Source organism: Pinus tabuliformis, chromosome 6 (assembly GCF_031772625.1).
Source record: "Pinus tabuliformis cultivar Carrire ecotype Pingquan chromosome 6, CPIR1, whole genome shotgun sequence".
NCBI classification, from domain to species: domain Eukaryota; kingdom Viridiplantae; phylum Streptophyta; class Pinopsida; order Pinales; family Pinaceae; genus Pinus; species Pinus tabuliformis.
Window position 1 is genome coordinate 786637986 of NC_142292.1, and position 12620 is coordinate 786650605.

General features: G+C 33.8%; 1 protein-coding gene across 11 annotated transcripts; it reads left to right on the plus strand.

Annotated features, from left to right (window-relative positions):
- The first annotated feature begins 863 nt into the window (after nucleotides 1-863).
- LOC149261109 (topless-related protein 3-like) lies at nucleotides 864-5109 on the plus strand. Of its 11 annotated transcripts, none has more exons than XM_089421625.1 (14): nucleotides 864-972; nucleotides 1248-1398; nucleotides 1500-1649; nucleotides 1765-1875; nucleotides 2128-2207; nucleotides 2327-2443; nucleotides 2687-2820; nucleotides 2930-3313; nucleotides 3418-3557; nucleotides 3661-3800; nucleotides 3905-4044; nucleotides 4149-4423; nucleotides 4493-4673; nucleotides 4781-5109. In XM_089421625.1, the coding sequence occupies exons 7-8, from the start codon at nucleotides 2707-2709 to the stop codon at nucleotides 3182-3184; spliced, it is 369 nt and encodes a 122-aa protein (XP_089277751.1). In that variant the 5' UTR covers nucleotides 864-972; nucleotides 1248-1398; nucleotides 1500-1649; nucleotides 1765-1875; nucleotides 2128-2207; nucleotides 2327-2443; nucleotides 2687-2706; the 3' UTR covers nucleotides 3185-3313; nucleotides 3418-3557; nucleotides 3661-3800; nucleotides 3905-4044; nucleotides 4149-4423; nucleotides 4493-4673; nucleotides 4781-5109. The 11 variants fall into 10 exon arrangements, with proteins under 11 accessions (XP_089277751.1, XP_089277749.1, XP_089277742.1 ...); XM_089421623.1 differs by having other exon boundaries at nucleotides 4511-4673; XM_089421616.1 differs by having other exon boundaries at nucleotides 4149-4673.
- Nucleotides 5110-12620: the final 7511 nt, after the last annotated feature.

The window sequence follows — 12620 nt, forward strand, 5'->3', positions numbered from 1 at the left end:
GAAGCTAGACTCCCTCTGAGTAGCATGATCTCAATTGCTCATCCTGTCACTGTTCTCGTGCCCTACAAGGTCAGTCTGAGCTATGTTTAAATACGGCCATCATCACTGCAACTTAATCTGGCAAGCACTCATCCTCGTAGGTCAAACACAACACATGCACATCCCAACAATCTCGTTGCCAAGTCAGTCAAGACTCTCCATGTCTTCAGCTGAAACATATGGTCCATGATCTAGACAATCTCAACTCCCTTTGAGTTGCTTCGCTGTGGACACTCTGATTCACTGGCCCTTCAAAGTAGTTCTGATACCATGTTGTTTTTCCACGGTACTAGAATCTAGGTTAGGGTCTTAGAATCACTAACACTACCAATCCAAATACACAACAAACTACTTTGCTCAACAGAATATAAAGGACAGTAAATCGACTACTGCACAAATATATACAACATTTTACAATTTTTTTGACAACCCAACTTCGTTATATTAACAAACTATAATACCACTATTTAGGGAACTTGTACCAGGGATCATGGTGCTCATGCAATCACTGATACAACTTACAAGTAATACAAAGTAGGGTTTTGTGTCAACAACTTTGACCACCAATCTACTCTTTTAGCAAAGATGGTTCCCTATTGGCAGTCACAATGAATGACAATGGCATAAAGAACTTACCCAACGCAGAGGGATTTCACATTTCCCTTAATTTGCATGCTAGAGATTAGATCCTTCGAAGGAACGAGGGTGCCACCAAAGACAATGGCAACATAGGTAAATGGATTAGTCCATGCACATTTACTATATACATGCACTGCTAATTAATGTTAAACTTTAAACTATAACTAGATCATTTTTAATATGCTGACTTCAATTGTGAATGCCATGCCTCCTGCAGTCACTGCTCCTGGTTCCCTTCGCAGTGCTATAGAACGTTCGGAAAGACTTCCACCTGCATTTTCAATGACCAATTTTGTAAGAGCTTTCTCCTAGAATTATTTCTTTAGGATCTAGAATATTGGTCCAGCATTATTCAGTTTAGTTTGTTACATATATCTTATCATTTTCCAAACTTTCACTCAAGAGTCTAAATATTGTTGCTTTCAAGTTTCCTTATGGCATAGGATTTTGTTCTTTTCCCCTTTCACATGCTCTATTAGCCATTATTTTGGCATATCTTTTATAGGAATAGGATGATATGATCAATGAATGCTAACAATTATGTGACACTCGAGACAACATATGTGCAGAGTAGTATAGACAGACAGTCGGACCCCAGATGTTAAACGAAGGCTTCTAGATGAGGTCACAGACAAGAGCAACAATTGGATATTCACTGATATCACTAATTCGGGTCAGTGTAGGTCTCTCAGGTTGCCTGACAGAATGCATGCGAGCAAGGTATGCAATCATCCCTCTATTACAGAAAACACTAAAGGTTGGCATACTTTACAATTTTCTGTGCTACAAATTATGTGACACTCGAGACAACATGTGTGCAGAGTAGTATAGACAGACAGTCGGACCCCAGATGTTAAACGGAGGCTTCTAGATGAGGTCACAGACAAGAGAACAACTGGAAATTGACTGATATCACTGATTTGGGTCAGTGTAGGTCTCTCAGGTTTCCTGACAGAATGCATGCGAGCAAGGTATGCAATCATCCCTCTATTACAGAAAACACTAAAGGTTGGCATACTTTACAATTTTAGGTTCTACAAATTCTGTCGATATTGATCCAAACAAGTAATATGCTATTTCTTGCAGGTGGTAAAACTGATATACACCAATTCCGGTGTTGTTGTCTTAGCATTGACATCCAGTGCTCCCCATAAGCTATGGAAATGGTTGTGGAGTGAACGGAATCCATCCGGAAAGGTGGGGTTCTTTAGTAGTTGTTGTTTGCTTCTTTTTTATTCGCCCGAAAGGTCGACCTGGTAAAAACAACGCGGAAAGAAGACATTTTGTTTTGTTTAGGTACAATTACTAGATGTAGATATATCCTTCCGTAGTTATCGAAATTGGGAGAACATAATAGAGAAAACACTTTTGAATAGGCATCCAAACTGGGCAGCCTGCCTTTCTAATCTTGTTGTTAATTCTGTTTTACCTGGCTTCTTCTGTTGCTAGGTTTGAGGCTCCTTCCTGGTGAATGACTTCTGCTGAGAGGCTCCTGTTGGAAGGTTCTGTCTATAGGCTTATGGCTAGTGGTAAGAGTTTATAGATTATCTGTTTACTGTTTACGGTTCCTGATTACATGCTTCTGGAAAAAGGTGAAGGCTTCCGGATTCCTTCTGGCTAATGGCTTCTGGTGCACTTGGTGATGAAGGCTGAAGGTAAAAAGCTAAAAGCGAATACGAACGTGGAAAAAACCATTTGGCAGATATATCGCGTTTGGCCTGCTTCCGGTGGCAAGGTCTCCTTATTCAATATGATGACATTTAAGGTAAGAGAGCCTTTTACCTAAAGACCAGTTTCACTCTAATGTTTCCGATGATATATATAATTTCAGTTTTGGTACATTGGTCTGCTTAGGGTTTATTCTCTACTGTCTCACCTTCAACTTTCAAATTATGTGGATAATGGGGTTCAGTTACTCTATAAGTTTCTTGTGTAATGTTCTATCCAAAGGCTCCCAATTTATCTAAATCGCTGGTTTCATGGGATGTTAATTAGTGATTCATTGCAGGTCATGACAACTCAACTTTTATGCCACCTCCTCCTGCAGCCACTTTTGTGGCTTTCCACCATCAGGACAATAACACCATTGCAATTGGCATGGAGGATTCATCATTTCAAATATACAATGTTCAGGTTGATGAGGTGCTGCCTGTGAATATCTCTTTCAATCTTTATCATTTTTCTTCATTGTGCCCTTTTACCAAAACTCACCTTTAAGTGGCATTCTCTGAACTTGCTGTAATTTTTACAGGTAAAAGCAAAGCTCAAGGGCCACCAAAAGAAAATTACAGGCCTGGCTTTTTCACCCGGGCCTTTTCACATGTTTATGAATGTGTTGGTATCTTCTGGAGCTGATGTCCAGAGTAGAAATGTTCATGTACTCACAACCACGTCTTTTGCAAATATATCCCTGGGGCATAGATGGGTAGGACAAGCGAAAGTCAAAACTTGTACAACCAGGAAGATCATCACCACCAGTGGGGGATACAAGAGTACAGTTTCATAATGATCGAATTCACTTGTTGGTTGTGCATGAGAGTCGGCTTTGCTATATATTCACTTGTTGGTTGTGCATGAGAGTCGGCTTTGCTATATATGATGCTTCCAAGTTGGAAAGTTGGAGCGCTTCTGCTATGTAAGTACTTGTAAGCAGTGTTGAAATGAAACATTGACAATAATATAATGTCACTTACCTTCTGTATCTGATTGGATGACCTTGTTACATGGTTGCATTTGCAGTGGTCTCCTCGTGATCCCCTATCTGCTCCTATTTCAAGTGCCATATACCATGTGAAAGCGTCCTAGTTTATTCGAGCTTTGTGATAGTGCAGTTGGAGTGTGTTTGATGCAGAATATTTGCTCCTATTTCAAGTGCCTATGTAAGTACTTGTAAGCAGTGTTGAAATGAAATTTGACAATAATATAATGTCACTTACCTTCTGTATCTGATTGGATGACCTTGTTACATGGTTGCATTTGCAGTGGTCTCCTCGTGATCCCCTATCTGCTCCTATTTCAAGTGCCATATACCCACGTGACAGCATCCTAGTTTATGCGAGCTTCTGTGATAGTGCAGTTGGAGTGTTTGATGCAGAATATCTGCTCCTATTTCAAGTGCCTATGTAAGTACTTGTAAGCAGTGTTGAAATGAAACATTGACAATAATATAATGTCACTTACCTTTTGTATCTGATTGGATGACCTTGTTACATGGTTGCATTTGCAGTGGTCTCCTCGTGATCCCCTATCTGCTCCTATTTCAAGTGCCATATACCCATGTGACAGCGTCCTAGTTTATGCGAGCTTCTGTGATAGTGCAGTTGGAGTGTTTGATGTAGAATATCTGCTCCTATTTCAAGTGCCTATGTAAGTACTTGTAAGCAGTGTTGAAATGAAACATTGAAAATAATATAATGTCACTTACTTTCTGTATCTGATTGGATGACCTTGTTACATGGTTGCATTTGCAGTGGTCTCCTCGTGATCCCCTATCTGCTCCTATTTCAAGTGCCATATACCCATGTGACAGCGTCCTAGTTTATGCGAGCTTCTGTGATAGTGCAGTTGGAGTGTTTGATGCAGAATATCTGCTCCTATTTCAAGTGCCTTATACTCATGCGACAGCATCCTAGTTTATGCGGGCTTCTGAGCTTCTGTTAAAGTGCAGTTGGAGTGTTTGATGTAGAACGCTTGAGGCCTCACTGCCCATTGCACCTTCTGCATATTTACCATCAGGAATGAACAGGTAAATGGGCTCTTTCATTCTGTCAGTGTCCTAGTTTATGCGAGCTTCTGAGCTTCTGTGATAGTGCAGTTGGAGTGTTTGATGCAGAATATCTGCTCCTATTTCAAGTGCCTTATACTCATGCGACAGCGTCCTAGTTTATGCGGGCTTCTGAGCTTCTGTTAAAGTGCAGTTGGAGTGTTTGATGTAGAACGCTTGAGGCCTCACTGCCCATTGCACCTTCTGCATATTTACCATCAGGAATGAACAGGTAAATGGGCTCTTTCATTCTGTCATGGTTCATGCATCTGTTTTTTAGATTTGGATTTTGACAGGCATATTATGATTTAATTTATTGTTTGGTTATTTATTCGGCAGTAATGCCTATTCTCCAGTCGTTGCATCACATCCATCCGAAGATGGAGTTCATGTTATTGAGCCTTCAGAGTAAGAAGGGAAATGGGGTGTTGGACCTCCCCCAAATAATGGGACTGTCGGATTAAATCCATCATTAAGTAACCAAGGTTCGGCACCACCCTCAAGGTAGTTCTTGGAAACATAAGAACAATTTGAAGTGCACTCTTTATTTACAAGAATACCATTAATAATGGAAGCGTCACTGTCGTTGCATCACATCCATCCGAACCGAATCAATTTGCTCTTGGAAAAACAGATGGAGTTCATGTTATTAAGAAGGAAATGGGGTGTTGGACTCTCCCCAATAATGGGACTGTCGGATTAAATCCATCATTAACCAAGGTTCGGCACCACCCTCAAGGTAGTTCTTGGAAACATAAGAACAATTTGAAGTGCACTCTTTATTTACAAGAATACCATTAATAATGGGAGCGTCTTGTCAGTGAAATGCCTCCCTTGTGTCCCAGTTGTTGAGACATTCTATCAAGATTGTAATTTTCATCAGATATTGTTCAGCAAATGTAAATGATATGGAAATTTTCATTCTATCAAGATTGTAATTTTCATCAGATATTGTTCAGCAAATGTAAATGATATGTAAATGAAAATGAGTATCTAGGTGCAATCCTGCTCCCAATTTTTACCCAGGAAAAATTGAAAGTCTCTCATTGGAGCTTAGGTCGTGTAAAAATTGAAAGTCTGTCATTGGAGCATAATTTATGAATGTTCTTTCCGAGGTTTCTCAGTTTCTATTTCTATTTTTGAAACTCATTCATGTGCATTCAGAGAAACCTAGTTTATGCATAAGCTTTTTGTCAAGCTCGGGAATATTATATTATTATATTTATTAACTGAATCAGCATTTTTTAAACCTTTCTTAGTACCACATGAGTTTTTTTCATATGTTCATGTGCATTCAGACAAACCCGGTTTATGCATGAGCTTTGTCAGGCTCGGGAATATTATATTTATTAACTGAATCAGCATTTTTGACATCCTTATTTCTACCGTATGATTTTCATATGTTCATGTGCATTCAGACAAAACCGGTTTATGCATGAGCTTTGTCAGGCTCGGGAATATTATATTTATTAACTGAATCAGCATTTTTGACATCCTTATTTCTACCGTATGAGTTTTTTTCATATGTTCATGTGCATTCAGACAAACCTGGTTTATGCATAAGCTTTGTCAGGTTTGGGAATATTATTTTTATTAACTGAATCAGCATTTTTGGGTTGAGTACTATTGGAGCTTAGATGGGTAATTAAATTAAATTGAGAAAACATTAATTATGCATGACTTTGTACAGTTGATTCAACGTTGGCTTTTTTGGCACGTGCTTTAATTTTCATGGCTTAAGTCATCACTTTTTATGGTAAATATATTGTTTCTGCAATTGACCCCAGGAACTTTCTTGTTTGATGACACTATTGTTTAAACATAAATTTTCAATTTAAGTGATTCAACGTTGGATTTTTTTGGCACGTGCTTTAATTTTCATGGCTTAAGTCATCACTTTTTATTTTATGGTAAATATATTGTTTTTGCAATTGACCCCAGGAACTTTCTTGTTTGATGACACTATTATTTAAAACTCAACATAAATTTTCAATTTAAGTGATAATGTTCATATTGTTGCGGCCTTGCGGCCTTTCAATTGATGTGATAATGCTCATATATTGATACAGATACAAATATTTACAGAAAAAACTTTCAATTGATGTGATAATGCTTATATTGCTGCAGCCTTTCAATTGGTGTGATAATGCTTATATTGCTGCAGCCTTAACTTTCAATTGATGTGATAATCCTCATATTGCTGTAGCCTTTTAATTGATGTGATAATCTTCATATTGCTGTAGCCTTCCATTGATGTGATAATCCTCATATTGTTGTAGCCTTTCAATTGATGTGATAATCTTCATACTGTTGTAGCCTTTCAATTGATGTGATAATGTTCATATTGTTGCAGCTTTTGTGTTTTTTTTTATGGACTTGTTGAGAGGAGAGATGAGATCCTTACCTTGTGAAGTTGTAACATCACACATTTTGGATATCAACTTAATCGGATAATCCTTATATTGTTGTAGCCTTTCAATTGATGTGGTAATGCTCATATTACTGCAGCCTTTTAATTGATGTGATAATACTCATATTGCTGCAGCCTTTCAATTGATGTGATAATGCTTATATTATTGCCAACTTTCAATTGATGTGATAATGCTCATATTGCTACAGCCTGTGTTTTTTTAATGGACTTGTTAAGGGGAGAGATGAGATCCTTACCTTGTAAAGTTTAATATCACACATTTTTGGATACCAACTTAATGGAAGGTTACATTTCGGAGCTTCATGTTTTTTTTATGGACTTGTTGAGGGGAGAGATGAGATATTTACCTTGTGAAGTTTAATATCACACTTCTTTGGATATCAACCTAATGGGAGGTTACATTTTGGAGGTTTTAATAGGAGGTTTTAATTTTATTATATAATATTAATTATGTGGTGGAAACATTTTAGCATTATATTTAATGTTCAATTTTCTAGGAATTTTATTTAAATTTTATGTTTTGAATTTGAATTTTGTTAAGTGAGCTATTTAAGACATCACAGCAATTTTAAATTTTATTTATATTTTATGTTTTGAATTTGAATTTTGTTAAGTGACCCATTTAAGAGATGCATCACAGCAATTTTATATTAGATTTTTACAATTAGTTTGGGTTGCATAGTCCATAATAATATCGTATCTTGCAATGGATTAGAATGCTTGTTGAATTGACCTATCAAGTCAACATTTTACCTTATTATTATTATCGAACTTAAATTGAAGTAGGGTTAAATAAAAATGGATATTTTATTTCTTCAAAAGCTACATTTTGGAGGTTTTAATAGGAGGTTTTAATTTTATTATATAATATTAATTATGTGGTGGAAACATTTTAGCATTATATTTAATGTTCAATTTTTTAGGAATTTTATTTAAATTTTATGTTTTGAATTTGAATTTTGTTAAGTGAGCCATCTAAGACATCACAGCAATTTTAAATTTTATGTTTTGATAATGTTTAATTTTCTAGGAATTTTAAATTTTATGCTTTGAATTTGAATTTTGTTAAGTGAGCTATTTAAGACATCACAGCAATTTTAAATTTTATTTATATTTTATGTTTTGAATTTGAATTTTGTTAAGTGACCCATTTAAGAGATGCATCACAACAATTTTATATTAGATTTTTACAATTAGTTTGGGTTGCATGGTCCATAATAATATTGTATTTTGCAATGGATTAGAATGTTTGTTGAATTGATCTATCAAGTCAACATTGTACCTTTGCTAACGTTAATATTTTAATAGTAAATATGCATAGTAATGTTTTGTAATCAACTTATTAAATTTATAAATGCATTTCAAAAATGTCATTTCAACATTGCTAATTGAAAAATGTTTGATATAACCAAATGAAAATTAATTATTAATAACATATTAAATGACATTAATAGATAAATATCAAAATTATGATGTTTTGAATAGAGGAATACCAAAATTATGATTGCAAATGTTCCATAAATGTTTGATATAACCAAATGAAAATTAATTATTAATAACATATTAAATGACATTAATAGATAAAATATCAAAATTATGATGTTTTAAATAGATGAATACCAAAATTATGATTGCAAATGTTCCATGTGCATGAATTTCATTTCTCCCTAATATTGGCTTATCCCTAAATCCATTACCATTATACCATTATCAATTTGTTTATTGGGCCACTATCGTAATGCCTTACAATGTTGCAATTGATAACATACATATATTTTTTTCATACAAGTAATAGCCTCAACATCATTTGCAAATGAGATTGTAATTTATTAACATGAGATTGTTTATTAAGAATGACTAACACAAACCATCTTTGGCACAAAACAAGATGACGTAGCAATATGACATAAACCTTGTGAAATATTGGCAAACATGCTCTTCTTAGGTGTCATGGTTAGACCATTAACCAACTAGATTTTCAACATGAATGTGGACTAAATGATGATAGTGACAACGTATTGACTTAATTAATGCTTTATTGGTACAAAAAAATATGGTTAGATGGTGGATCCACAACTCTTAATTCCTCTATTGCAAGATCACCCTTCAAGGTTGTGACCATATGATGTGATAAATTGATAAGCATCCATGTCATCCATAGTGTGTGAATAGCATGTCCATCTTAGCCTTGCCAAGACACACTTTGAGGAGCTTAGAATACTCATTTTTCTACTTTCTTTGGTTTTTATAAATCACTTTCGCAAGCAAATGCAACTTGTTGTAAAATGAAAACTAAAACCCAAACATTATAACTTTACTAATTCCTCTATTGCAAGATCACCCTTCAAGGTTGTGACCATATGATGTGATAAATTGATAAGCATCCATGTCATCCATAGTGTGTGAATAGCATGTCCATGATAGCCTTGCCAAGACACACTTTGAGGAGCTTAGAATACTCATTTTTCTACTTTCTTTGGTTTTTATAAATCACTTTCGCAAGCAAATTGCAACTTGTCATAAAATGAAAACTAAAACCCGAACATTCTAACTTTACTAATTCCTCTATTGCAAGATCACCCTTCAAGGTTGTGACCATATGATGTGATAAATTGATAAGCATCCATGTCATCCATAGTGTGTAAATAGCATGTTCATGTTAGCCTTGCCAAGACACACTTTGGTTTTTATAAATCACTTTTGCAAGCAAATTGCAACTTGTCATAAAATGAAAACTAAAACCCGAACATTCTAACTTTACTAATTCCTCTATTGCAAGATCACCCTTCAAGGTTGTGACCATATGATGCGATAAATTGATAAGCATCCATGTCATCCATAGTGTGTAAATAGCATGTTCATGTTAGCCTTGCCAAGACACACTTTGAGGAGTTTAGAATACTTATTTTCCTATTTTGTTTGGTTTTTATAAATCACTTTCGCAAGCAAATTGCAACTTGTAAAATGAAAACTAAAACCCAAACATTTTAACTTCATTACAGTAATTTCATTATTTCTCTAAACTTCATCTTAATTATAAATTATAGTAAGAAAATAAAAATTATTGCTCTAAACTTCATCTTCATTATAAATTTTAATAAGAAAATAAAAAGTATAAAATGAATGTTATTTCTAATAATGAAAAATAGGTTGAAAATTTTGATCATGTGTGTGTGAATAGCATGTCCATTTTGGCTTTGCCAAGTCACACTGAAGAGCTTATAATATTAATTTTTCTACATCAAAACAAACTACAACTTGTCATAAAATGAAAACTAAGACCCATACTTTATAACTTCACTATGAGTAATTATAATTGTATTTCTAAACTTTATCTTATTTTATAACAACAAATAACATAAAATGAATGTTATTTTTAATACATGAGATCTTTTCCTCTTCTCTCCTCTATGGGAAAAAAACATTATTTAAATATTACCCATTAATAAATTACTTCATATTTTTTTAATATTATGTTCAAGCAATTTAACATAATAAGATAAGAAATACTAACAATATATCCTATATTAAAAACAACTCACTACAAACATTACTATTATTTTTCCATTTTGGATGGAACTTTATTCTTAAGAAAGTACTAGGAATCAATGAATCATTACCACTACAAAATTGTTTTAAGTAATTACTCTCATGCACTTTGTACTATAAAACTCATTTAAATTTGTGGCTCCAAACATCTAATTGAAATGTACCAATGACCCATGAAAAAAATCATGATATACAACTATATTTCCTCCTATCCTAGTTGTCCTTAGAAAATATTCTTTATATATAATTATTGCATTGTTTTCGAAAGTTTTAATAGAAATATAAATTCGAAATATTCTTTATATATCATTATTGCATTGTTTTCGAAAGTTTTAATAGAAATATAAATTCGAATTGACTCAATGATAAATGGATGTACATTTTTATCTTGCTATCTTCATTGTTTTTTCTTTAAGGCAATTCTAAGCATTTCTACAAATACGGCTTCAACACAAGCTTTTGTCATAGCCTAGATCCCCTAATATTCTTATTTTTCTGAGGCTATTAACCAAACAAAATGGAAAAAATTGGACAACATAGAAACAATACATGATAGGAAAGGAGAGTGTAATATACTCTATAATAGAAAGCCAAAAAAAAACTGTGGAAGTGAAAGATTAAAAAAAATACTTAGAAAAAATACAGGTAAACGACTCTATGGGAACGATCCCAACAATAGTATATTTACAACTTTATATTACCTACCAATTTACCTATCAAATTTATAATCAAAATTAATATTAAAATTAATTTTGATTAATTAATAATCATTGTTATTGTAAAATTGGTAAAATTAAAGATTTTAATATTGTTATAAAAATTTCAATTTCAAATTTAAGATTAATTTTAATTAATCCCTCTATTGCAAGATCGCCCTTCAAGGTTGTGACCATATGATGTGGTAAATAGTTAAGCATCCATTGTGGATAACATGTCCATGTTAGCCTTGCCAATATACACTTTGAGGAACTTAAATACTCGTTTTTCTATTTTGTTTTTTTTCTATTTTGTTTTTATAAATCACTTTAGTAATCAGAACTATATAAATTATCAATTCACCTTTATATTTTGATATTAAAATTAATTTTGATTAATTAATAATCATTGTTATTAAAATTAATTTTGATTAATTACTAATTTGTTATTGTAAAATTGGTAAAATTAAAAATTTTAATATTGTTATAAAATTTCAATTTCAAATTTAAGATTAATTTACTTCAAGGTTGTGATAAGTAATCTCATTATTTCAAGGTTGTGATAAGTAATCTCATTATTTCTCTAAACTTAAACTTCATCTTAATTAGTATAAGAAACATGATGTATTATTCAATAAGAGGACAAGTTCAATGTCTCTATGCGAGTCCTGAAATGCCTATTTAAGTCAGAAATAAAACCATTGTTGTGATGAAGTAAAACATGTCCTCTATATAAATTTTTGAAATACAAGGAACACTTTAGTTTCTTTCGTTCTTCTTCTGACAGTCTATCAAAATATCTTTTGGATCCCTCGCCCAATATCCACGAACGCTCAGCAGAACCATCAAACGATCCTTCCAGCTAAATTCTGGAAACATTAACAGTTCAACCTGTGGCACATAAATTCTGGAAATATTAACAGTTCAACCTGTGGCAAATAAATTCTGGAAATATTAACAGTTCTTTTTTTGGATCCCTCGCCCAATATCCACGAACGCTCAGCAGAACCATGCAAACGATCCTTCCAGATAAATTCTGGAAACATTAACAGTTCAACCTGTGGCACATAAATTCTGGAAATATTAACAGTTCAACCTGTGGCAAATAAATTCTGGAAATATTAACAGTTCAACCTCTAGCACATAAATTCTGGAAATATTAACAGTTCAACTTGTGGCACAGTTCGTGTGATAAGACTTATATTTGCAGATAAACGAATAAATGGAAGAGATCCTTCTCGAATTGATGAGGCCAAACCTGCCGAACCTGATGAATATGTTTTGTAAAAGAGCAGTCATTGTACACTACCAATCATCCGTCCCGTCATCTCAGGCGTCCATTCGCAAGGAATTCCAACAAAATTCAGGCACGCCTCAATTTGCATAGGTAAGCTATAAGCTATGAGCTAATCAATTTAAAATTGCCTAAAATTGGACACTCCGATTTACTGAAGTGACAATCCAACTCGGGAGAAGTTATCGGGCGTATTAAGCGGGCACGAGG

Coding starts and splice junctions, on each gene's coding strand:
- LOC149261109 (XM_089421616.1), top strand. CDS start 2,707: ATGCCACCTCCTCCTGCAGCCACTTTTGTGGCTTTCCACCATCAGGAC. Junction 2,821..2,929: donor ACAATGTTCAGGTTGATGAG/GTGCTGCCTGTG, acceptor TAATTTTTACAG/GTAAAAGCAAAGCTCAAGGG.